The following is a 27,165-nucleotide window of genomic DNA, read 5'->3' as shown; positions in this document are numbered from 1 at the left end:
TGACATAATGACAGAGGATTAAACATTGCCCTCTCTCCTTCTCTGTCCTCTGAAGTCCCTATGGTGTGTATCGCAATTAGTTTATCCTGTCATTCCAAGGAGGTAAGAGGGCTCTGCTCAGTAGTGCCCTGAAAGCTGGGAGAAGTGGAGGGATTGGGGGTCAATCTGGGAGGGGCAGGAGGGACATAAGAAGTTGTGGATGCGAAGGACTGTCTTTGCTAACTTGGTCATTTTGTTTTAGGCCAAAGTTGTTACCTCGAGATGGTCACTTAATAGAGATGTAGATCCTGGGCCGTTTTCAGATGGGCCACAGGCTCTGTAGTATTGACTCCCAGAGAGCTCGCAGAGCAAAGGGCGTACACACAGGATACGGTGCTCTGAAAGCGCGCTGTCCTGGAAATTAGGGAGCCTGGCTTCTGGGGCTGGTGTGCGTTATGGGGAGAGGGGTGGCCTTTGTCACTAACCCACAGGTGGGCCTGTCCCTTCTTTTGTCTGGGTCTCTGCGGCCTCATTTGTAAAATGATGTTCGACAGACCGTCTCCGAGGCTCTGCCCAGCTGCCCCAAATCTTTAGGAAACACTGAACCTGTTCACTCCCTTGGTGCTGAGGGAGGCTGGAGTCGCAGGTCCTGAAGGTTCGAGACACCCCATGGAATGGATGCTTATTGCTAGGGTGTGCTTATGGTGCAGTCCTGGCCAAGGCCCTCCCTGCTCTGGGGCTTTGGGACTTGCTAGTTCACAGCACCCAGGAACTAGAAGTATCTCCAAGGGCCCTGGCCAAGGTTGGCCTCAGGGTATGTGAAAGGGAGGGAGTCTCCCACTCTGCACGGTGCGCCTCGATTGGGACTACTTTCTCCGTTTTTATAAGAACCCATGTCACCAAGGAGGAGGCAGGCAGGGGAGAATGGAAGGAGATACAGGTCAGAGAACAGCCCCAGAGCTCTTGTCAAGAGTTGTGCAACGAGCAACTGACTCCTCCAGGTCTCAGAAATGACTGGAGGATTCTTAGAAGCCAGACATCACCCACAAGGATGCCCACGCAAGGCAGGGCACCTCAGCTCCAGGAGCACTAACACAATAAAACACACAGCGGTCGTAGGTCATAAGACTGCAGGATGTGGGAGAAGGGGAAGCTGAGTGTGAGCTGAGCAGTCCTCACGGAGGGGCTCTGAGCATGACTGAGGAGGCTGAGCCTGACGCAGAGCATTGCCTGGGCAAGAGCGAGGCTGGCAGGGGGACGAAGGTGACAAGTTCTGGGAGGAAGTGAGGAGCAGAGGGCCCAGTGAGGGGACTGGCTGGAGGCCAGAGGGGGAGGCTGGCGGCGGAGGGTCAAACAAATCAAGGAATTTCGGGGCTCAGTAGGAAGGTTGGAGACAGGGAGAGATGATGGGTTTGTTACCTCCTCTATCTCTTTATCTTGTAGGATTCTCAGTAAGTTAAGTCAAGAAATCAACAAGAATGAAGAGAGGAGGAGCATTTTTGCACGCAAGTGAGTGGGCCCAGTGTCGCTGAAGTGAAACCTAAAGAATTTTCAAACCCAAGTCGAACCTTAAACGGGAGACACAGACCTGGCTTTGCCCAGTTTTGATCAGTGCTCCTTCACTCTCGGGGTATGGAAGCTGGTAACCAGGAGGGGAGGGCGTTCCCTCACCCTACCCGGCACCCTGCCCCTGGGTCTGGGTTGTCAAGGAAACTTCCCCTAGACAATCAGGCAGTCACGAGCTCCCAGGGGCACTACCAATGTGGCTTTAGTGGTTTCTAGAATTTGGAGGCAGTTTGGCTCTGGTTGCCAAGCAACAAGGACACAAGTCCTGAGTAGTGAGACATAGTCTCCACTGGGGGATCCTCTTGCAGGGCTGGGTTAAGGAAAGAGGGAGATCCCCCTCTTTCATCAGCAGGGCCATTAATGCGATGCTGTTTGCCTTTGCAGACCTCAAGTCCAGCGGTTTCCTGAAGGGACAGGTAAAGGTCTTGGGGTTCAGAATGACTGCTTTAGGAGGTGACAGGTACTTCGGTTCTGTCTGCTGGCTCCTAGGGCTCCTTGGATGGCATGCGGAGACCTTCACTTGCCTGTCAACCACTTCTTATCCAGGAAAGGCTCTGGGTCTGGATTGAGGAGAGGAGAAGTGTCATTATGCAGGACGCCTGGCTAATGGCACCTGCTTAGCTGGGACCCTCTGCAGAGACACAGTGAGGAATTCTGGGAGTGGGGGGGTGGGGGGAGCATGGAAGAACCCGGCTTTGGCTAAGCACCTGAATGGAGCCAGCCCCATGCTTCAGAGGCTTTAAAGCAGTTTTTCAACAGTTATAGTGCACATACTTTAAAGTACTCTCAGGTGATTTTTATACATGTGAAATGTTGAGACCCAGCGCTGCCATCTGGTACAACGAGCCCCTCAGGTAGACATTCTAGTGCTAATACTAACTTGTCACCCCCCAGATGCGCTACACACAAGGCTGGATGCAGACCTGGGACGGGGCAGTGCTGTGGGATGGCACCACGTGGGATTGCTGCCTTGACTTCCCGCCTGGTGGCTTCTTCGGTACTAATGGTGGTGTTCTTTTCTTCCACAGAAAGCCACGAGGAGGACAATGGGGGCTGGTCATCCTTTGTGAGTAGGGGTGGGCTGTCTTTCCAGAGTCCCTCTGTATTAAGGAAGCAGACAGTGCCAAAAAGAGCCAAGCCTCTGATACCATGCCCAGGGGTCAGCAAATGTGCCCCGGGAAGGCAGACAGTAAATGTTTCTGCTTTGCCATTCACACGGTCTCACCGTTATCCACCATTACTGCTCAAAGCAGGGCTTTTCCCCCACCCCGCCTCTACACTAAAGTAACTTTATAGTAGCTTTTCTTGTAAGTCCTCACCGGTGACACAGAGGGAAAGGGATTCCAGAATCAACCAGTAGCCCTGAAAAGACCTCAGGGAAGGTCCCACCCACTTGAGCTTTATATTTGAGGGGTCACAGTGAGCCCTTTGGGAGTCTGACGAGCTCTGCACTTCCTCTCCCTATTAGACCACATATACTGCCATTGCGCATAAAACTAGACTCAGGCTAAGGCTGTGTCATGGATTGGAGCCCAATGTGTTCATTTTATGATGAAGCAGCTGAGCCCACTGGAGAGCATGACTTGTTAGAGCTACAGCGCCAGTTAGAGGCAGGCCTGGGACCAGTGACCCAGCCCTCTGTCCAGTGGTCTTTGTGATAAGCAGCTGCTTCTAGCACCTTCAGAAAGCCGGCACTAAACATCCTGTATCCTATTGGGATTCTGGTAAAAGGAATCACTGCGTTTGAAAAATAGGTCAGCGAAGTCTGTACTTTGTCTGATCACAAAGGAATATGACAGATTTATTTTGTACAAAAGAGAAAATAGACCAGAGTTTCCTCCCAAGTGTTTACATATTCGCACAGAAGCTCCATCTTTGTCACTGCTTGCCATGCAGTCCCTCCTGTGCTGGGGCTCTGCCTGAAACCGGTCTCCTCGATCCTCTCTATAAACAGAGGGTTTCCACTAGCTGCTGGCAACAAAACTTGGGGCTTCCCAGAGGAGCCCAGCACTGCACAGGACACTCTGGGGGCAGGGTGGAGGGAAAGGACCCCATCCTATGGGCGTTTTACAATTGGGATAGCACATACACTTGGCAGAATCTGATTAGGAACAAAAACATGCATACATTTAGGAGCCAAATCACTGGGAGAAATGATCCTTCTAGAAGCGGAGAGGGAAAGTCTATTGTTGAGAAAGGCTTATGGGGTAAAGGCCTGGGGGAAGTCCGGAGCAATGGGCCTGGCATGGGCAGGCGGAGAGAATTCAGCGATTCCCCGGTCACAGTAGGAGGCAGTGGAAACCAGTGAGGCTGATCTGAAGTCCTGTTTATCACCAGTTCCCTCCCCTGCTCTTAAGTTACAGAAACACTGATGGCCGGACCAGTTCTTTTCAGAGTTCAGGAAGACACGCAACTGTCACTTTTCCTTCTAATATGTAATTTTAAAATATTCCTCAAATCAAAAATGAACACAGGAATCTTTCAGCTGAACGACTTAGACAAGTCTTCCTTAAGCTACTTCACAAAGCTGTCGGGGTTTATAGATTATCGCAATGCATGTGTCCTCGCCAAGTTGCAACCTCCCGTTGTTTCTTTCCACACTGCCCTTGACTTTAGAGAAATGCCCTGGGCTCGTTTATTGCCCACTTGACTTTGGCATGAGAGTGAGAAGCCACTTCGCTGGGCAGCTGACATCACCCCTCTGCTTGGGAAATCGTTACTGTCCACTTTCATGGCATGCTTCAAAAGCAATCACCCAGCCCCTAGGGCTTACTTTCCTGAGACCCACCAAGAAGCAAACATAAAAGACAATAAAATATTTTCAATTTGGAAAGAGAGTCTTTCCAAGAGGGCAGCTTCAAATTCAGTGTCAGAGGTCATGAGTGTGAGCTGTTGTTTCGATGCACTCAACCCTCCGCAAAAAAAAAAGAGCAGAGCTGTGACTGCCCTCCTCAGACACAATGTCATCTGCCTTCCAATGAACAGGCTTGGCTATTTGGTTTCCCATTAGCGTGGCCTTCTGCACTGAGCTGGGTTACAATGACATTTTTTGAGCACAGGGACACTAAGAACAGAACTGACAATGAACTTGGAGCATCACAAATGCTCCCGACGTTTAGTCTTCCTCTTGGTGATGTCTGGAGTAAAAAATGTCTTTATTCAAAACGGAGCCAGGTCTCCCACCCCTCTATTCTAGTGTCCTCTTCATTTCATTTCTTTTCCTTTTCTCTGTTGTGCAAAAAGGTGTAGAGGAAAATGCACTCGCCCAGTGGTCTGAAGACTGGACAGAGGTCCCAAGTCCGCCACTTGCTGGCCCTGTGATGGTGCAGTCCCCGACCTCAGTGTCCTATCTGTAAAATGGGAGTAACCATCTTAGTGCTGCCTGCCCCCAGGCGAGTCTTGGCAGAGAGAGAGTAGATGCAGGCACTTCAAGTGCCAAGGGACCTCTACAAACGGCACTGTCCCTGTCACTGTGTTGGCAGGAAGAAGATGACTATGAAAGTCCCAATGATGACCAGGATGGGGAAGATGATGGTGACTATGAGTCCCCCAACGAGGAGGAAGAGGCACCTGTGGAAGACGACGCCGATTACGAGCCACCACCCTCCAACGACGAGGAAGCTCTGCAGAACTCCATCCTGCCTGCCAAGCCGTTCTCCAACTCCAACTCTATGTACATTGGTAAGGGCACTGGCACAGCCCAGCCCCCAGCCCCCACTCATGCACGGGAGGCCGACTGCCCACGTAGCACAAAGCTTTGCATGCTGATGCCAGCTCAGCGACTTTAGGCAAGTGACTCTGCTTCTCTGGGCCTCAATTGTCCTCACCTGTGAAATGGGATCATAATAATATAGACCAAACAGGTTTGCTGTGAGGATTATTAATATCATAGACAATCCATTGTCTGTAGTGGCTGATATCAGCATTAAACTGCCACATGGGGGTATTTAGCAGCAATAACTTATTTTGTGTGTTACTAAGGGACTCAAAAGTACTTTCCTATTCCTCCCCATCTTTTGACTGATTCATAGTTATGTGGAACTATGACCTACAGACTGTCAGAATAAACATAACGATAATGAGTGGGGTTTGACCATAACTTAAAAAAATTTAAAACAGTTTATAAGATTTTCACTGTTTCTCTGTTCCTGTCAGCCCATTTCTCCCTCATTCATTCATTCAGTCCACAAAAATGATTGACCTCCTATTGTGAGCCGCTCATCAGTCTAAATGCTGAAATTCGAAATCATCAGGAAAGAAGATATAGCCCTTGCCTCATGGGGTTTACATTCTAGTAGTGGCGGTGACAGAAAATAAGCATGTACACGCTTGTGTAATAGACTATCAAGGACTCAGCTAGAAAGTTGATGATCAACATCACAAAACATTAATCCACTGATCCTTCAGCTGTATAACACTTTGCAATTTGAAGGCCCTTTCACAAACACTATATCAACATTTCATTTTGTGTGTTTTAAGCACCCTGTCCGATAATGGCAGCAATTATCAACAATTATCTCTGTTTCATATACAGGGAGACTGAGGCCCAGAGAAGAAATGGATAAATAAGTCACTGTGTACCACTTATGTGTTAGTAATGAAGATACAGAGGGAACAATGCAATCCTCATCCTAAAGAATTCTTAATCCAGTGGATGAGGCAACATCAAAGAAGAGTCACAAAATTATTTAATTAAACCATGATATATCCTCAGGAAGACAAGTGCAGGAGACGAGGCAGGGGTGTATGCCTAGTCTGGGCTTGATATCCTGCAGATGGGATATTTAAAGTGAAACTTGAAGGATGAGGAGGAGTTCTGAGGGTATATGTGGGAAGGGAAGAGCATTCTAAGCAGTAGAAATGGCTGTGCAAAGGTCCTGCGGCTCGAAGGAACATGTCAGAGTTGCTGAGAGCTGGCCGGTGTGGCTGGAGTGGCCTGAGATTAGACCGGGCTTGCCCGAGTTCTGAGCCCCATTCTCCATGGATGAGTGATGCCTCTCAATGGCTGGGATTCCGGTGAGGCCAGAGAGGCACCAAGCACACAAAATGTAAGGAAGCCAGCACTCACTCACAGTCCTGGCCTGGCCTTTCTCTGACACAGCGGTGGGACATTGCCACCTGTCAACCTGGCCCAGGGACACTTCTGTGAGGATGAGAACAATGTGAGTTTCTGTCCAAGGCAAGTCCAAGTAACCAGATAAGAATCTATGATTTGGTCACAGGAGCTGGAGACCAGCTCTTCCCTTTAAGGGAAGAGATGAGCAAAAGGAGGAAGTGGGAGGGGGGAGGACAGCCCAGAGCATTTGTGAGGGGAAGGAAGGGGGCCCAGAACAGGATCCTCATGAGCCACAAGTGCCAACTGTCCCCTGCCCAGGCAGCTTGGTGCGCCTGGGTGTGTGCATGTGTCTCGGACACCCCAGCCCTGGTAACCCAGTTGTGGACAAATCCTTGCTGCGGCCAGGGCTGGCGGTGGTGCTGGTGTGGGTCTGTGGGATCCAGGGAGCCGCAGCCCCGAGATGCAGAGCTGGGTGCAAGATCTGTTCCTAGAGAACCCTGAGGTGGGCCACACTCACCTTCGTTTAGCATTTCTCCTTTCATTTCAATGCCCTTGTGTGTCCACAGACAGGCCCCTGTCTGGGAAAGCCCCACAGCAGCCACCTGTGCCTCCCCAGAGACCGATGACCGCCCTCCCTCCGCCACCAGCCGGCCGGAGCCACATGGTAGGTCTCCCCCCTCATCCATGGTACTTTGCGCCCACGGCAAAAATGTCCTCTGTCAGGGAGAAAAGAAGACTATAAACACCTTCATCTAATTCTAACCAGTCAGACAAGGTTATACGTAGGCTGGGAACATGCATACCCAGTACTCACAGAGCGTTTGTTTTTTGAGGGGGTCGGGGGAAGGCGGGTGAAATGCTAGTCGTTTTTATTCATGTCGTAATGTTTATCAGCAGTACTTTCTTTCCCCATAAACAGTGTACACTACTTGTATAATAAAAAGTCTCCCTGTGGTATGCATTGTGCTATTATCGACCACTTTTGAAATAAGTGAAAACTATAAAATACACTCTAAGAGGAGCGCCAAGTTAAGTCAGTGGCACCACCTGCTATTCCTTGAGTTGCAAGTCGCCTTCGTTCCTACGATGAGACTTGGGCCACCTGCTGGCCAATGCCTGAAATTCCACAGACAAATGCCTTGTAACTGACAAAGTGAACCCAGTGAGAAAGAGAGGCAGCAACCCTCTTTCCTCTCTCTTCAAGCTTAGTCCCAGGTCCTGTGGGTCTAATCAATACCCAGAGAGACCCTGAGAAGTTCAGGCTAAAGAGCCAATAGCTGGAAATGTGTTTTCTTCATGAGGCACCTGAGCGCTTTAACAGCTATGGCAAATGATGAAGTGCCAGGGCTCCAAGGAGGGAGAGGACGTATTACTCTAATAACTCGAAATCTAGACCACACCACAGCCAGGACCTCCCATCTAAGAATAATTGGCTCCCTCCTGTTTGTGAAGTTCTCTTGCAAAGGGGGCTCACGGAGCTGAATTTTTCTACAAACGCAGTTTGCTTTTGAAATCTGAAGGCCTTCACCTCCGCTATGGGGATGCAGACTTCACTGTTTCAATCAACAGATATTTACTGAGCAGCCACTGTGCACAGCAGTGTTCTAGCTGCTGAGAATAGAGCACGAAGAAGACAAATAAGGTCTCTGCTTTCAAAAAGTTTCTATTTGATCGGGGGAGACACATGAGAAACAAGTAAACAGACGTAGAAACAAGACAATTCGAGTAGTAGTGTGTTGCTAGGGTTACAGAAGACCCATTACTATGAGGATGAGTGGGGAGGTGACATGGGAACTTACAGTTGTGGCAAGAGCTGAGAAAAGGACATTCCAGACAGATGGAAAGAGAAGTACAGAGATGCCAAAGAGGGCATGAGCTTGAGATTTTGCCAGAACTGTAAGAAGCCACGTACAGGGGGAGCCTGGTGGGCACTGGGGAGAGGAGTGGAAGACGGGGTTGAAGGGAAGGCAGGAACCAGCTTGGGCAGGACCTTGCGGGTCACGGTGTTTTTAATGTGACGGGAGCCATGAAAGGGTTTGGCAGGGAAATCTCTGTGGATGAGAGGCGGCAGAACCGGGGGCTCAGGTAGCAGGCTACTGTGCAGTTGAGAAATGCCAAGTATGGTTGTGGGTGGAACATGAGATGGAGAAAAGGGAACAGATTCGGACACATTTGGGGCTCTAAAGCCACCAGGACCTGCTGATGTGTTGGAAATACTTCCTAACATTTGGTGTTTTTTTTTTTAAGCCGCCACTGCCCTCACCCCAGCCCAACCACGAAGAGCCTAGCAGAAGTAGAAACCACAAAACAGCAAAGCGTAAGTATGAGAGTTGCTCTCTCTTGCCCACCAGCCCACCCGTACCCTCACCCCCACCCCACCCCCACCCTCAGCCAACCACTTTCTTCCTTTAACTGACTTCAGTCTTTTTCCCTTCCAGTCCCTCCTCCTTCGATAGACAGAAGCACGAAACCCACACTAGATCGTTCACTAGCTCCATTTGACAGAGAGCCCTTCACACTAGGTTGGTATCATTCATATTTGATGCATAATAATGGTCAACATTTATAGAATGCCTGTGGTATACGTTTTACACTCACCATCTCATTTAACTAGCATCTCAATAAAATAAAGCAGGGATTAGTAGAATCATCCTCATTTTACAGATGAGGAGACTGAGGCATGAAGAGGTAACTTGCTAAGATCCCACGTAGAAGCCCAAACCCATATGAACCAGATGGAGAGTGCCTGCTCTCAGCCCTTGCTGGGCCTGCTTCTACATGCGGCCGTCTGTGTACACACACCTCGTGTCACCCTAAGGGTGATGCAGAGGCACCGTGGTGCAGAGGACGGAACTGGGCTGAGGGACAAGAGGTCGGGAGGCCTGTTGTCGGGTGCCCTGGTCACTCCTTAGCAGCTCTCTGACCACAGGGACCTCACTTTTCCAGAGCTATCTCCTTATTTGTAAAGTGGGTGTTCTGTAAGGAGAAAATGCTTTCTAAAACTCTAAGGTGCTATTCAAATGGCGGGGGGGTCGGGGGGTTGTTCGTCGTATTGTGCAGTTGACCAAACTGCACAGTCCCTTTCCCCCAGAATTGACCCAGAGTATTCTCGGATTGCAGCTATGTCCACGTAAAGTTATTTCCAATTCAATTCTAAAACTTAGCCACCATTTCTTGAGCACCTACTGTAGGGCCAGTGCTTTACCTACCATAAATAATGTACCTACTTTATCTCTAATCCTCACACCGACCCAACAAAGGGGGGGTGTGATTATCCCACTTTGCAGATGGTAAAACTGAGGCTCAGAGAGGTTGAATAATTTCCCCCAAACTTGTATAACTAGGTACAGGATTTGAACCCAGGTCTTTCTGACTTCAGAGTGGTTGCTTTTTTCCACCACAGCATTCTGTAGTTGGAGACTTGGATTTTCCTCGCTGTAGACTAGGGAGTTGTGCGGAAGGTGCCCAAGCCTTGAGGTCTAAGGAGCCCAGAACCCCAGCCCCACCCCAGCCCTTCCTTAGCTGCACTCTGAGCAAAGCATTAACCTGCTGTGGCCTCAGTCTCCTCTTCTGCTGGCAAATGACTTTCAGTTCTTGGATTCGAGGCTGCTGCTTGCTGCTGTTTTCCTGAAATGGCTCCACAGCTCTGCTGACTCATGCAAAGCTGCATCAGCTATTTTAGTTTAGACGGGTCCACTGCAGAGGGCCGTGCAAATGACACAAAAATGCAGACAAGAGAGATACGACTTCAGACTCCAGCCCTGCTTACCACCGTAAGCCAAAGCTCAGAAAGATGGGATACTGACATCTAATCCTTCAGAGTCACCTTCTGAGCAAAATCTACCCTTTTAGAAGATTTTGTAGTACCAACTCCATCCTTGAATTTCTCCCTTGTTTATGATGTTTTGGGAGAGCTAACCACTTACAATGCTCAAACTCTTAACAGGAAACTCCTGATATGCCCAGAGAATATGCATCAATCAGCAGATGTTTGAGAAAGAAAATCTATTCAGGCCTAAAGATATAAATTTAAGTTTTCTGCTTATTCCTCTAAAGTAGGGTTTCTACCCCAAAACAAAGTTTTATGAAGAATGAACTTTTTTTTTTTTTTATACCACCAAAACTCTCTCCTGCTAGGTAGTGAGCTCTTCACAGTGGGACAAGATTCTTAGAACCTCTCATTGGCCTGGCATATACTCAGTCTTTAGAGAATAAATCGCAACTCCAGGCACATCTTATCATCATTCTCCATAGGCTGGTAAATGTGCAGGGGGGTGGGAGGGGAGGAGAAGAGGTGCTATCTAACGTGACTCGTGTGCCTGAGCCTGTGTATAAATTGTCACCTGATCCTTACGACAAACCTATGCAGTTGTCACCTATAATCTCCATTTCACAGGTGAGGATATTGAGACTCAAAGACCTTAAATAACTTGTTCAAGGTCATGCAGGATTTGCTTCTAGAACTGGTAGAATCCAGTTAAGTAATACTTTTGTTGCATTGAAGACATAGGACATATCGACTCTAGGGGACTTCAGACAGAATCAAGAATAACTTTGCAATGTAGGGTTCTCAGGTGCAGCTTGCATTCTGGGAGCCTGCATGTTATCTGTTCCAAGAGAAAAATGAAAGGAGAGAGATAGAGAGAGAGAGAGAGAGAGAGAGAGAGAGAGAGAGAGAGAGAGAGAGAGAGACCAACAAAAACCAAAACAAAATGATTTGCAGCCCTCCATCAGAATCTCCTGAAACCCTCTCCCCCCAGTTAAAATTTTTTCCAGAAAATAACTGTAATACTTTATATAATGTCAACAGGTACCACAGGATTGGAGGAAAATTAACCCTTTCAAGGCAAATGGGTTTATTTCAGATACAATGATAATAAACTTAGTCTTGACATAGAACCTGTTGACCAATGAAAGAGGGATAAAATCCCAAAAGACTTCTAATCCTTTCTATCATCAGTTACATAAAATGAAATGCAGAAAGGAAGCACAGAATGGAGAATACTGTTTGAATGTACACAGTGCTGTATGACCCTGGGCAAGTCACTTAATTTCTCTGAGCCTGTAAAATTAGAGCTCTGTGAGGAGCCCTTCCTGGTCTAGGGTCTATGATTCTTAAATGCTTTAACCTCATCAGCCCTCCAAGGGACTTGGTTCACAGTTTCAATGAACTATGTTTTAATAGCTTATGATTAGCTGATAAAGTCCAGAATTCAAGACCTGTCTGCTGTTTGTCCTTTACAGGAAAGAAACCGGTGTTTTCTGACAAGGTAAGCTCTTTTCCTGTTTTGTTGTGTGTGTTTTTGTTTTGCATCTCGTCTTTATTCTTTAAAAAGCGCTGAGTACACTCACACATCTCCCCTCCTGTCTTGCAGCCCTCGGCCCCAGCAGGAAGGTAAGCGCTCTGTTATGTCTGCAGGAGGGAACACGGTCTGCGCTGTGGAACTCGAGTTTGTTTCTCACACATCCTTTCTCTCAACTCTGCAGGCCTCTCGGGGAGCATTTACCCAAGATACAAAAGCCTCCTTTACCACCAGCCACGGAAAGACATGACAGAAGCAGCCCTCTGCCAGGGAAGAAGCCATTTGTGCCAAAGTAACTATCTTCTGTTGCTTGAGCTGGTCATTCAGAATGGGCGACACCAACAATCTGCTTACTATTAGAAGCCTTACACAGGAACCGGAAGTTCCGGGCACTCCCAGGCAGGAGTGGCTCGTTTGCTGCTATGGCTGGAGGGGTGTTCAGACTCCTTAGGTTGGATGTAAAGTGCCCGGGTCCCTTTGAAGAAAATGGCCATCTCACCAAGAAAGCGGTAGAGAGAATCTTAATCAGGAGTGTGGGGATGACTGCCCTTTGTGGAGACCTTATCCTCAACCAGTCCAATTTGTGGCTACATTTCTTTCCATCACAGTGCATAGGAACCTATCTGACAATTTCGTTTTCCATGCAGATAGCAGAGAGGAAATAATTGGGGGAGGTTTTTAGGTCACTGTAAGTGTCTTCCTCGCTGCCAACCACAGTTTATAATGCCAGCATACTGAGGTCTGCTCTAATATTGCTAACTTTGCTGTAAAGTCTTACGGGAGAAATTTAGCAAATGTACAAATGCAACCCCACTCCTTACTAAGGACAATCCTGTTTACCTGTGTAATCAGGATTTGTAACTCTGGTCCTGGCTTGGCCAATGTGAGGATTAAATCATGGCGAGGGTGCACCCACAACACCTCAGTGACGGAGTTAATATTTGAGTGGAATATTTTAAAAGATGAAAATGAATGCCAGAAGTATCATAATGAACAAAAGACCCGAATTGTAATTAAACACAGAATGAGATGACATATGAAGCATCAACACATAGGAGCCGTTTAACAAACTGTCCTTGTGTCCTTCTCTCTGAGAACAGGCTGGGGCCCAGGAGTACAGCTGCCTGCCGTAGTTCTAAGGCAGCTGTCACATCTGTCTGACTAGCTCATGCATCTGGGAAAAGTCCCAAAGCAGCAGCATTTTCCAACTGTCTTCCCTTCACCGAAGGGTGAGCCCTGAGATGGCTGTTTTAACACATCAGCAAAGGAGAATATTACCTAAAATGTTTTTATTTGCTTGAAGAAACATCTACTCAGTGAAATTTAATAGCTATGAAAGAGTTAGATTGCTGACTAAACCTATTTTTGGTAATTATTTGCTGCAGTAGCTAAACAGAATAAAGGTTTGTCTAGCTCAGCTTGCAATGATGACAGAACGTTCAGTCACCTAACCTCCCTGCCACTGCCTCTCCCCTGCTTTTCTGCTGGGGTTTTTTGGTTTCTCATTTAATCATGGCTCGGTGAGTTTGATGTCTCATTATTAGATTAAGTGCAACTATCTATATTCTGAGGCCAGCTCTTTGAAACTCTTCAAGTTCAGTTTTTTTTCTTTGCCCTATTTCAGGCATGGATGGGGACCAGACAGAAGAGAGAATGTAAGTACAAAATGTCATTCAGTGAATGCTTGGCACAGGGAAAACCAGTGCAGGCTCTATGGAGCTTGGAGCTCCACCTGTCCCACCAGGCTGCACTGCATAGCTCCTGCCCCTCTGAGAGCTCCCAGGCTGGGTTAATCTCAGCCCCATTACCAGGTGGCAAAATGCCAGGTGAACGGGCAGTGGGTGGAGGGGAGGATGTAAAGAGGGGTGCCCACAAGTCTGGGCCTCACGGCAAAGTTTCTAAGTCCTCTGTTTTCCATTTTAGTACCCCTACAACCTGAAAAAGAGGGACAATAGCATTTATTGAATGCCTACTACATGCATGTTGCCAAGCTAGCTACATTTGGGTGATCAGCTATTTGCCTGGGACTTCCCCAGTTTTAGCAATGAAAGTCTCACATCCGAGGAATTCCATCAGTTTCAGGCAAACCAGGACCGGGAAAGTTGGTCACCCCAGTTTTACACAGACTTTGCACTCAATGACCCTATGAGGAATCAGAGATTTTCTTTCCCTGAGAGAAACTGAAGCTCAGAAGGGGGAAGACACTCATTGCAAGTTGCACAGCTAGTGAGTAGCCAGGATGAGAATCCAGGTCTGCCCGATTTCTTCTGTACTAGAAGCCCTCTGAGGGCCAGCACACACTTGCCCCTATTCAAGGGCTCAGCCCACAAACGCGTGCTGTTCCGTAGCTCTGGGCTAGACGCTGTGCTTGTTCAAATGCTAAGATGTGATGGGGCCAGGCAAACCACATCCAACATGCTAAGCCACATATGACCGTGGCATGAGCTACAGAAGCAAAGGGGAGAAACTGATCCATGGGGGTCAAGGAACCAGGGGTGACTTCTTCGGGGTGAGATTTGTGATGGGCTTTCAATGATGGGGAGTACACAGAGTAGCATCACCCGAAGAGAAAGCCCTGATGCATCCCAGCTTCAGGAATATCCTGAGCAAGGACAGGTGGGTGGCAATGCCCATGAAGCCTAGGGGGACAGCAGCTTGGCTGCAGAGCTACTGGGCAAGAGGAGGAGAGGATGAAAGCGAGGGGAACATCACGTTCCTGAGGTTCCCAATCTCTGGAAGGGTTGACACTCGTGTCATGGGAATCTGGGAGTTGTATATTCTTGAACCAGAGTGGACATGACATGGTTGCCAGTGTTGAAGAGAGATGTCACGGTGGGGATTCCCTGAGCCCACGTGCCTTTATGTATGCAGCCCTTCACAGGGACTCCCAGTTGGCCAGTTGGGATGAATGATTCTGGCTATGATCCTTCTTGCCTGCCTCATCTCAGTGGTAGACGAATGACAGCGAATTTTTCCTAAGCACTTGACGTATACCAGGCACAGGTCATAACTGATCTAATGCTCACGCTTTGAGGAAGGTGCTCATTCATCCCCTTGTGTGGTCTAACAAAACAAGTCCAGGTTGGCAATTTTGGCCTGCTGGTCAATGGCAACACCGTCTTCGTCTCTGCCATCGTTTCTCATCTGAGGAATAAATAGCCCTTCCTTTGCTTATTTCAAGGTTGCCCCGAAGGCAAATATGCTGAGGGAGGTAGACACACCTTGTAAGCCGCATTATAAATAAGCAAGGTAGAGGTGTTTTTAAGAGTGGCCATAGCAAAACAGAGCCCTGAAGAAGGCTGAGCTTTGAGTCAGAGAGATGAGGGGCCAGATCTATTTCTGTAACATCTGGCAAGTGCGGAGTCCCTGCTGAGCAACCTGTCCCCATTGGTGAAAGGAGGATGTTAAATTCTTGAAGGGTTGCTAGGGGAATTGGATGAAATATCATGTATGAATCTTTGGGGGCACGCAGTAGATATTGTCATCATTGTTGTATCTTTGGGACCTTTTAGACACCTCAGAACCTATTTGATGCTAAATATAGAACAAGTCAGAGTGGAATCTCCTTAAATGATGGTTTGTATTACGAGATCATAAGCCCCTTAGCAAGCTCTACTGCTCTCCACAATGTATTTATTATGGAATTGTACAACTGCTAATGTGAAAGAGACATTTATGTTATTGAGAAATGCAGTTCTTTTACGAATCAGGTTTTGATGATAATTGAATATCTTTTTTTTTTTTCTTCCCCTCACCAGGATGAAGATGATGGTACGTTCAGAAAAGCTTTCTTACAACTTCTAACTCATTCCTTCATTTTTCTGCTCAGGCATTCACATGGAATTGTTTAATATAGAAACCCCATAGAATCAATTAAAATTATTAAATTAGTGTTAAGTAGACATATTATCAGTCAGTAAACTGCATGACTATCATTAAGATGGAATAACTTGTCTGGGTTACCAAAGAGAAATGTTGAGTTCATGAGTATCAGTGCAAATTACTTAATAGTACAGCAAAATTAAAAAAAATTGTATTATGGTTTGATAGAAAAATTTCTAATATTTATGCCCTCTAACATTTGTGGGTAAAGGATCACTAACCGCAGAAGAATGAGAAAGCATGAAATTTGGCTTGCAGAAAACGAAAAAGGCTTGTGAATCATTTCTGAAATTCATACGGTTTCCAACTGACAATTTTCTGCCAAGTCAGCACTTCGAAAATGAAATAAATATGTGTTACAGAGAATGATGTAGAATGGCAGCATTTTAAAATACATTCTAAGGTGGAAATCATCTAGAAAGTTCTTGGGGGGTGGGGTTCCATTTTACCACTTCCTAATTACATTTGATCTGTTGGATATTTTTATCTCGCTTTAGATTAGCTGTTTCTAACTGGGGAGCAGTTCTGGAATGTTCCTGTGACACCTGGATCCTGACCATCTGCTTTATTTTTTTTTCTCCCCCACAGTACATCAAAGACCTTTGCCCCAGCCAGCACTGCTCTCCATGAGCTCCAACACTTTCCCTTCAAGATCTACTAAGCCGTCACCCAAACACTCCCTCTCATCATCTCATGTGCCGGGAGCATTCTCAGAGAGGTTCGTGGCGACGTCGTTCAGTTCTAACTTAACATAATATGTGGGTCCACATAACTGAGCTAATGGCAGGTGGGTTGAGGAAGAAAGAAATGAGCAAGTGTGTAGTAAGGTCGGAACATTTTGGATCTTGAGAACCCAAACCAAGCAGAGCATAAAGAACCACATGCATTAATCCACTGCTGTCCTCTGAGTATGTGCTTGGGGTCAGAGGGGTGCAGAACAGACTTGTTCTGTCTGCTTGCCCCAGACAGAACAAACTCTGGCAGGAAATGGGGAATGTTTTCACTTTGTGAATTGAAACAAACAAACAAACAACCACTCAAGAAACCCAGTCAATTTAAGTACTTGGAGTTCACCCTGCATCTTGGACGGGGAGGCTGAGAAAACATACCTTGCACTTGGTGGATGCTGAGTTCACTGCACAGGCTTTGTCCCTGCAGGTCCGTTTTCTCCATAGCAACAGCATTTCTCAGGGCCCGGATGAGGCTGTCCAGAGACAGAGGCACACACAGGAGAAAGACTAGGTCATTTCTCCCTCCACAAGCCTACAGACTGCCCCCTGGTATCCCCAAAGGCCTCCAGCCCTTTGGGCTCACCATTTCCTTTAACATCCAAAGGGAGAGCCCTAGTCCCACCCTGAATATGGGAGAAAACTCAACCACCAGCACCACCTCTCTACCCCTGCCAAACATCTGGGAGGAGTCTCAAATTTTTTCATTTTCCTTGGGCATGTCTTGCTCTGATTTTCTGTTTCTTCTCATTCTTCCAGCTGTTTTTCTTTTTCTGCCATGTCTGCCATTTTCTCGTGCTGCTTCACCCCACACTGGGCCCCAGTCCTATGCTTCACTCTTGCAAAAGACCACTCACACGAGATTTCTGATCAGAGCAGACTTGAACAGAAGGCTTGGGCTAAGGGGTGGGGAGCAGACAGCATTTAGGGCTTCCACAGGTCCTGCAGAAACTGTTAAGAGAGGTCCCCTCCACAGAGGACTTCTGCCATTCTCCAAACTCAAAGATCTCAAATGGCAGCCAGCTTTTTAAAGTAACTTTTCAAATGCCCTTTACACAGTTTTGTTTTTGTTTGGTTTTTTGGCTTATAAGGCTTGTTAGACTTTGGGATGGTCCACATGGAACAGTAGTGAAATATATCTAATCAGTTCTTTCTCTTTACCCAGCTTCCATGTTTCGTGGGTGGGAGGGTGGGAAGTAACAACAAACAAATCAGCATTTGCATTCTGGGTTCCCTAACACAGCTTCCCCATTTGGCTCCTTCACCTCAACCCAACTTCAATACATTTTCTTTTTTTTGTCTCTGCAGTAACAGTTTTCCGCAGAGTGCCTCCCTGCCGCCATACTTCTCTCAAGGTTTGTACCCTGTGACTCAGGGAGCCGCTCCAGGCAACACACCCTCATGACTGGGTTACCAACCCATTCCAAAGCCTCTTGGCAAGGGTTTCCTTTCCTGAAGGCATCTGACTTCCTTATCCAGCACTTAATTCAGTTTCTGCAGTGCACCAACGGCTGTTGGAATGATACGGTCCTATGTTAAACACACACACACACACACACACACACACACACACACACACACTTCCTTAGGAATGTGGTCTTAGCTTTAATCTTCCCACACAGAATGTTTCATGCCTGCACTGTGTCTCTACAGTGTCCGGGGATAGTACTTGGCTTTCTCTGTAGTTTTAGTGTCTGTAATGAATTTACAAGTGAGTTGCAAATTGAGGAGCATGTTTAAAATACAAATGAACAGAACCCAACCCACAAGATTCCAAGTCAGTAAATCTGGGTGAGGACCGGCATTTTTAATAATACTTTCTCTGGGTGGCCAATCTAAATATTTGCTAAGAGTGTTCTCAATCTTTAATGTGCATATAAATCACCTGGGAATTTTGTTAAAATAAAGATTCTAATTCAGTGAATCTGGGATAGGACCTGAGACTCTGCATTCCTAGCAGTTCTCACATGAAGCTGATACTGCTGGTCTGTGTTTCCACGGAAATAAGACATGGCTGGACAATCAGCTCTAATGCGTCTTTTGGAGCAAAAATTAATATAACACCGGTTTTATTTAACTATAATATAGGACCGGGTCTTATAATACGATATAATATAATATAATATAATATAATATAATATAAGTATAATATAATATATAATACAATACCAAGTCTTATATTGATTTTTGCTCCAAAAGGCGCATTACAGCTGATTGTCCGGCTAGGTCTTATTTTCAGGAAAACTTGGTAACAACAAAGGCCTACAAGGTAGGACTAGACTGTGTTTATTATTTATTATTTATCCAAATAACTGGCACATGGCAGGCCCTTTAAAAATGTTTGTTGAATGACTGAATGTCAAATGACTGAGGAAAGTTACCTAACACTAGAAAACAGATTTTTCCCATGCCAGGAAACTGGCCTAGCAGTGCTAGATTTTATGATTTTTTTTTTTCAAGAAAAACTGGAAATATGGTCCTTAATGTGAAATTACCTGAGTTTTAAAAGATTGACTTAAAATTTTTAAAAATGCAGTTGGGAACAAACACATATTTTTTTACAGTCATGGGACAGATACAGGAATACAAGTGTGTGTTATAAATAGAAAACGACATTAGTAAGTTTGAATTATAGCTCAAGAGTAAGCCTTTATTTAGGAGCACATATATTACATGACATATTACATACACCAGCCCATGTACGTGTGAGACCCTACTGCTAGTAGGGTCACTATGCCACTGAAATCCACTGAGCTTTCAATGTTTCCTAAGTAGTCAAGGGTATAGTGTCTACATTCTATATATTATGTCCACAGTGCCCTCCCTGCCTCAATTTTCCAGTCTCCACAACTCACTGTTGTTTTATGAACCCACATTGTGTTACCTGCCAGGCCCTTGCACGGATTTGAGCTCCAGACACTTTACTTATAGCAGTATTTCCCAGAGTAAGTCCCACACACCTCTGGTTTTATGGGTTGGTGATGGAGATGATTAACACAAATGGCTGGTTAATTTTTTTTGTGAATACTACTTTAATCAAAATTGATCCCTTTTCCCCTAAGATGGCCAGGTCACCTGGTCCTTAGTGTTCTCCCGTGGCTGCTTGACTATCCTAAGATAAAGGATGTATTGCGTATTATCCAAAAACCTGTTCCGACTTCCTTGACGATCTAGATATGAAGGGTGGTGGGTGACAGCAATAAAAAGTACATGTGCTCGCCTGCCATGAATCACGGCTGTATGGAGCTGGCCTGCAGGTGCAGGAGCAGAAGGGGACTCATTCCTCAACCCTAAAGCAGCTAAGCAACATAGGACTTGGTTATATCACTTTCCTATGTGGTTAGATTTCACTCATTCAGCAAACATTACAAAAGTGCCTGCGTGCTGGCCTGTAAAGGCGGAGGCGGGGAAGGGCTGGTCAGGCACTGGGAGCCTTAGGAAGGAAGATCAGTAGCAGCTCAGGACCAGCCTCATTGGCTTAGTTAGAAACAGGCAAGGTCATCTTACATTGTCCAGGTGATATGGCTCAAGCGTCTTCAGCCCTTTCAGGTAACTCTCCTCTTTCAGTGGCATGGGGAAGGCAGTTAGCCACTTGTGATATATCGTAGATGGAATGACAACCCTGTGCAGAACCACCTGGAGTGCTTGTTAACAGGCTGATGCCATAGCCCCGGATGATTCAGAAATCCCAGGATTCTTAGTTACACAGAATAACGTTTGGGAACCACAAGTTCAAGTCCTGGCCCTGCCACTAAGAGCCCGTGATTTGTTTAGACTCTCTGAGTCTCTGTTTCCTGTGATGCAAAATGATGACAGTGTCCACCTTTGGTGTTGCTGTCAGGATCAAAGGTAGCATACACAGGTGCCTTACTCAAGGTCTGGACAGGGTAGGGCTGAACACATATTTGTTGAATAAATGAATGAATGAGTGAATGAGTAATTAAGACAACATTCAACTCACAGAATTTTCCAGTTTTTAAGAGCTATTCCGTCACATAGAAAACAGCCTGAGCAATTTCAAATCAACACAATCAAATGTTTCTGGAGATTAGGAAACACATTCTCAGAAATTTTCAGGGAACCATAAATAAGAAAAAAAAAGTGTCAGAGGTGAGATGAAAGTGCTGGGTAATTTATAGGTACGTGACAAAGATTTCTGATTGGTCAGATAATCTGTAGGGCCTCCTATGGGGGTCGAACAGCTCTACCACTTCAGAAAATTCGGTAAAGAACAGCAGGCAGCAAACTCTGATTCCAAAAGGTAATTCTGGTTCTCAAGGTAATTTCACCTCATCTTGGGTAACTGACATTTCTTTTTGTGAAAACAATAAGAACATAATTATCTTTCTAATTTCATTGTCACCTCAGTGGCTGGGAATCTATTCTAGGGGTGCTAGAGTCTATGAAAGATCTGTCTCTTAAATATTCTTTCTGATGATCACAGTAAAAGAACTGTGACTTTATCATCATTGGATTTAGGCACTTTATATTATGTAATGTGCACGTTTAAGAAATCACTTGAATGTGTGGTATTCGCTCTCAGAATTTCACTGGCATGGTTACAGAATAGCGCGTGAGCAGCCCTTGTGGTTTTGAACGGGTGAAAATTATTTTTGAAGCTATGGCTTCTTCAAATGTTCACTGCTGGGAACAACTGCAAGGGCATTTTGGGGAGAAAATGTGTTATGACAGAAGTGAAAAGGAGCTCACAGTTAATTAACTTGCAAAATGCTATACTTTTGAAGGCTCTGGCAACAGACCGCCTCCCAGAGCTGAAGGCAGGAACTTCTTGCCCATTGCAAACAAACCTCGACCACCATCCCCTGGAGAAGAACAGGTAATAACGCATATGTTTTCATTTTACTTAATTTTTTTCTTAGCAAATGAATCATGAGAAACTCCTACTGAAGACTCTTTTGTACTTTTATCTTCCATTAGTCGTTTTTTTTAGTGGAAAAAATCACAGGGGAACATCCAAGTGAAAACTATTTTCTTTTTCCTTTGTATTCTTACAGACACTTCCGATGGCAAATGTGTTTTGCATTTAACAATGAGAAACATAATCCTATTTTTTCATCTGTTTCCTAGTCTATGACCTTGAATAAGTCTTTTAACTACTTGTTAACCCAGGTTTTTCATTAAGTATATTACTATATTAAACTGAAGACATTATTACATGTGTATTTTTCCAGATCCGAGGTTCCATTACATAAGGAATGCTTATTCAATAGCTACCAGAGTCATGAGAAAAAGCAGTTCACAGGAAATACCTTCTATTTAGTCCCACCTGAATGATTCTATATTCAAATTAAGAAAACAAATGTTTCAGACCTCATGGAATTGAGATGGTGATTTATGGAAATAATTACTTGGAGACTTTTCTTTTCACTTACATATGTAACTGCAAAATTTATTCAATTTTTAAAAATTTACCTTTTCAGAATTCATTAAATGAAGAGTGGTATGTTTCTTATATTACCCGACCAGAGGCAGAAGCGGCTCTTAGAAAGATAAACCAGGTACTGTCCTAAAGTTCATTTTTAAGTAGTTATAAATATTAACGGAAGGAGAAAAACGGAACTGACTTTTATCGAGTACCAATTATGGGCTAGGAATTCGGCTCGGGTCACGCTGTTATACCATCAGTGCCAGCTTCACACCTTCCAGCAGCCATGGCAATGATTCCTCGGACTGGGAAAAATCTAAATTAAGGTCGCCATTTGGCTGGCAGAATCTTAGGAGATTTTACTATCAAAAAGATCAGGCGTGCCATTGAAATCATACAGTGTCAAAAGGAAACCCTTTCCCCCAAATTTCTAACTTACCAGCTCCTTCTTCCTCTTAATACACGGTTGCCATTCACATCGACATGAAGAAACCCGTATCCAGAGAGATGGGAGCAACATTCTGCCCTTTCCCCTAAAAATTTCTAGCTATCCTTTCATATTATGAGTTCTTACCAGATTTCCCATCATCTGGTTTTGAATCTTAATCTTAAATCTACATATCAGAGAGGGGAAACAAAGATCCTCTACCTTCCACGTCTGGAGCCTACAACAGTAGTTTGCAGCCTTAGCTGCACATTTAAATCACCTGGGAGCTTTAAAAAATTCTGATTCCTGGATTTCACCTGGAGAGATTCTGATTTAATTAGCCAGGAGAGCTGTGTGGGCTCTGGGAGTCCTCAAAACTCTCCAGATGATTCTATTGTGAAACCAAGGCTGCGAATCACTGGTCCGCAGGTATGTTTGTTCAACAGAGATGTTCTGACTGGAACTTACTCAATTAACTTGGGATGAAAAGAACAAAGGAAAGCCATTATTGCAGATTGATGGCTATTTAAAGCCATCCTGATTTAATACACAGAAGAGAGCATAGTTTAAATGTGTCCTTACTAATTAATTCTACTTTAATATCAGATCTTTACAGTATTAATATCATGTAGCAATAATTTACGGAATGAAATTCGTCAGGTATATGATGGATGAAACTACCTGGAGATCATGAGGTTTTAAAAGGGGTGAATTTCATAGGCCTTCGGGTGTTTTCTGACTTCCAAAGTGGAAAGAAGGGTTAGGAAATTAGCTCCTAGGAACAGGAAGATATATCCTTAGTTAACCAATAAAGTCCTTATTTCACCCGGCCCTTTATCCATCCAACCATGCATTATTTGTTTTATTACTGAAAAAGGGATTCCTTTCCATTGGGAGACTTCAAAGAGGTTGACTTGGAAATGTCTCTGATGCAATCTCTGCTGTCTCCTGACAACCCAGAAATGCATGACACATGGCATCTGTAGCTGCCCGGGGATCGGAATGATGACTGACGTGTCCACCGTAGCTTTCCAGATCGCTAGAGACTTCTCGACTGCTCTTAGAAGCACCAGAAGTATTGACTTTTACTACTCCCATAATAACAGGAATTTATCCTTTTAGGATGGCACTTTCCTGGTGAGAGACAGCTCTAAAAAGACAACAACCAATCCATATGTCCTCATGGTGTTGTACAAGGATAAAGTTTACAACATCCAGATTCGTTATCAGGAGGAAAGCCAAGTTTACTTGCTGGGAACTGGACTCCGAGGGAAGGAGGTAAGGACTTCCCGTTGCAAAATTCCTCCAATTCTCTTTTTATGCCTCTCTGCGTAACTACCTATACGGAGCTTCACTGTCACATTCTGTGGAGGGCAATACTGTATGACAACTTTAAAGTTAAATCACAGTAGTGAGACCCTTCATTTACTGAAAGAAAAAAACCAAAGTATTAACAGTAGCTACCTACCTCTGCCATAGGAATCTTTCTTGTATCTTTTATTCCAAAGAATCTAAAATCACGTGTAACTTTTGAAATTAGAAAAAAAAAACGTTAACATTTAAATTGTTTTAAAAAGATCCAATTAGGTGGTGTCAAAGGCAAGTGCCCTCAGCATTCACCTTTGTGACATAATTTTAATGTAAGATTGCAGCGTATTAAGAAGGCTGTATTTTAAATCGGCATCTGGAAGAGGGGAGAAACAGAATTCTTGTTGTGGTGAATATTTAGATACTCAGTTCATTTCCTACTGAAAATGGAGGTTTGGCCAATGAAGGTGGCGAAATAGCCAAAGACATTGTCCGCTGTTCGGCCAGGGCTTACACCAGTCACTTTTTGAGTGGTAGTCAGACTGGTGTGAAGTAACCTTTCGCCACTGCTTTTTGCAAGGAAACTAACAGCTAAAATTAAAGCCCCAAACATATTCTTTAGCTTCAAAGTTCTGGGAGGAGGATCAGCTGAATCAAACATTTCCAGAGGGAGAAACAGCTCACCCGTCACTTCCATTTCACTCCAAATATTTTTCAGTTATGTTCCTGTCAGTGAGTAGAATAAACACATTTATTTAGGTCAAATGTTTTAATCACTGTGTGGATGTGGATACAGCTGCACTGGTCCTATAGAAGCAGAGGTGTCTGCCCCCAGGATTTCTGTTGGTCTAGTGTGGAAAGGTACAAGTCCAAGTCGTAGCTGCCCCCGAGGGAGGCACCTAGCAGAGACGTCTGGGAGGAAGTGCGTGATCCTGTCTGGGGTACAGAGGCGGCTTCTGACCCCTGGCTAATAGGATGGATGGGGTTTTGTCCAGGCTGGTCATCAGCGACAGGGTGATCCCGGCAATGAATGCACAGACTTGGCTACAGAGCCCGTGAGTGTGGAGGTGGCGATGGGGACGCAGTGGAGATCATGAAGGAACTGCTCTTCCTTCTTGTGCCTCGCTATCGCTGTCATCTCTGACCTCCTCACACTATTGATGATTGAGTGAAGGTGGGATACAGGAACCAAACCCACGAACGAAGAGCATTCCTAAGGCAAGGGTACCATAATTAGACCCCGTGCATAGATGACTCCTATCTGAGGTTCAAATACATAGTCTTTTATCCCTGGCTTGTTGTATGTCAGTGAGGAATTATGTTTTCAAAGTTCTATAGCAGAAATCATTCAAATATTTGCCAAATTTTACACAGGCTTTCCCCTACAATCCTCGTAACTTCAAGAGGTAGGATATTATGCAGATTGAAAAAACAAAACTGAGGGCAAACTTCACGCTACCCACTTCAGCGTTGATTTACCTCCCTATTTTGAATCTTTCAGGACTTTTTGTCTGTGTCAGATATCATCGACTACTTCAGAAAAATGCCACTTCTGCTCATCGATGGGAAAAACCGAGGTTCCCGATACCAGTGCACGTTGACGTATTCTGCAGCTCAGGCCTAGCGAGTCACCCGTCCGCCTGCCTCTGCTGCCCGGATGGGAAAGCAGGGACCTGGCTGGCTGGACACTCACTTAGGACTGAATCAAACCCCTCGACACGAACACAGGGGTTTTGTCCTTTCGCTTTAAGAAGTTTTGAAACAAAGACTGTCAAACATCCCGTAATTTATTTATTCTTCTTCAGTGTTTGTAAAGTGCATCAGTAATAATGTTTGCACTTGAAGTCACGTACTGCATTGTAATAAGTCCTATAAAAATGTGTATTTTTGATACCCATTACAAAGTACAGTAGTTTACATAGCTACAAAAATAATTTGGGGCAAGTTTCAAAACACTTAGTAATAGCTTTTGCTATCACATAAAACTGGGTTGTTTTTCTTTTTAATAGCCAAACCTCTGTCAGTCAGAGGCAACCATCAGTTTTATACGTATAATTAGAACATTACTAAAATTCACTTTCTCAGCAGCAGTAATTTAAAAGGCTTCAAAAATATTTCATCCTTTCTTGTTTGGTGTTTTTGTTGTTGTAGGGGGGGTGTATTTTTATATACTTTTTTATGAAAAGATAAATGCATGTTGGGATCACTTCCTGGGATTAAAATTAATTTGCCTTTTGCTTTACTTTTGGGTTCCTGAAACAACATTATTGTCTGTACAGTTTAATCCATAGTATTCATTTTTGTTTTAAAGTATATTTAAGCTACAAATACCAAATGAAAACATTTTAAATTTAGAGATGAGGCTCTGGTGTCAAATACAGCTGGATTTCAATTCATCACATCTCAATCCCTCCTCTTCTAACCCTCACCCAACTCCAAAAGCATTGTCAAGGGATGTAGATATTGCCAAAGTCGTCTTGGGAAGATGAAAAAGCAATGACTACACACAGAAAAATCTGATCCGACTTTCTGACTAGATCTCTTTCTTCCATCTTTTTATGCCCCACCACTCTCATAACGCCCTTCTCATCCTTCCCAAAAAGCGTTTATAAATCCTGCAAAGCAATTCAGCTCTTTCCTTCTGGTTACGTATCTCAAAAGCAGTAGGCATTTTGCAAAACAAAAACCTGGAGTTATGTGGTTCTTCAAGCTTTCCCCTTTGGGCCCTTGGTTGTTATTCCACAACTTTTATTAGCAACAAAAATTGTTTGCTTCTCTGTTTAATCTCCAAGTTCTCTGAGTGGCAAAGAATATCTTGCATCTTCCTTTTCATGAGCTGATAGAAAATTGGAAGGGATTCTTGGAAATCACCAGGTTAAAACTGACAATTTGCTACGACGAGTATGTGGAGACTTTTAACCAATGATGATAAAAATGCTTCACAAAACTTCATCCTTACAAAGCAGTTCTCTACTTAAGGTCCAAAATCTGAGATTCTAAAGCTGAAAAACCTGCATTCCTTTACACGCTTATTCAATCAACAGAACATTTAGCAAGCATTTACCTCCTGCCTGTTCTGTGTTAAATGCTGACCTAGTGCTGGGTAGTGAGGGTAGCACCCATCACGAGTTCTGTTATGGAGCGAGCTGCCCTTATTTCTTGCTTTGTAGTTTTCTAGCCTTTATATTAAAAAAAATATCAAAAAATGGAGGACATGGTAGATTTCAAAGCAACTATTTGGTAGTGAATCATGTATATATGGCAAACCAAAGCCTATTAATTTAAGTCTCCTTTGGTGGAAAGGGACAGAAATTGGGAAGTTTTAGGATAAAAGTATCCTAAAAATAATCCCACTGCCACGACAAATCGGTGGTGAGCATCTGATCTTTTTATGACTGGCACCCTTCTCCTCTTCTTCAGGCAATGGCAACTCCATTCTTCCGAGGGGCCCTCTTCTCCTTTGGCCAGACCTGGCATGTGACCCAGCCTCCCCAATCACAGTTGCTTAGGACCCTGCTCAGGGATAAACA

At 44.8% G+C, this 27,165-nt stretch overlaps 1 protein-coding gene across 1 annotated transcript in view; it reads left to right on the top strand.

Moving 5' to 3' along the window:
- The window catches only part of LCP2 (lymphocyte cytosolic protein 2), a 40,901-nt gene extending 14,679 nt beyond the window's left edge, over positions 1–26,222 (top strand). Inside the window, exons 4-21 of the mRNA XM_033096679.1 lie at positions 1,423–1,488; positions 1,930–1,961; positions 2,574–2,611; positions 5,028–5,226; positions 7,168–7,265; positions 8,849–8,918; positions 9,040–9,123; positions 11,846–11,871; positions 11,977–11,996; positions 12,089–12,196; positions 13,529–13,559; positions 15,663–15,675; positions 16,375–16,504; positions 17,823–17,869; positions 21,260–21,351; positions 21,956–22,033; positions 23,450–23,605; positions 25,137–26,222. Of these exons, the coding sequence (XP_032952570.1) occupies positions 1,423–1,488; positions 1,930–1,961; positions 2,574–2,611; positions 5,028–5,226; positions 7,168–7,265; positions 8,849–8,918; positions 9,040–9,123; positions 11,846–11,871; positions 11,977–11,996; positions 12,089–12,196; positions 13,529–13,559; positions 15,663–15,675; positions 16,375–16,504; positions 17,823–17,869; positions 21,260–21,351; positions 21,956–22,033; positions 23,450–23,605; positions 25,137–25,259 (1,411 nt within the window). The 3' untranslated portion in view covers positions 25,260–26,222. The remainder of the gene's footprint in view (positions 1–1,422; positions 1,489–1,929; positions 1,962–2,573; positions 2,612–5,027; positions 5,227–7,167; positions 7,266–8,848; positions 8,919–9,039; positions 9,124–11,845; positions 11,872–11,976; positions 11,997–12,088; positions 12,197–13,528; positions 13,560–15,662; positions 15,676–16,374; positions 16,505–17,822; positions 17,870–21,259; positions 21,352–21,955; positions 22,034–23,449; positions 23,606–25,136) is intronic.
- Positions 26,223–27,165: the final 943 nt, after the last annotated feature.

The sequence above is a fragment of the Rhinolophus ferrumequinum genome, chromosome 24 (assembly GCF_004115265.2).
Source record: "Rhinolophus ferrumequinum isolate MPI-CBG mRhiFer1 chromosome 24, mRhiFer1_v1.p, whole genome shotgun sequence".
Lineage (NCBI taxonomy): Eukaryota > Metazoa > Chordata > Mammalia > Chiroptera > Rhinolophidae > Rhinolophus > Rhinolophus ferrumequinum.
This window is presented reverse-complemented; position numbering and strand designations above follow the sequence as displayed.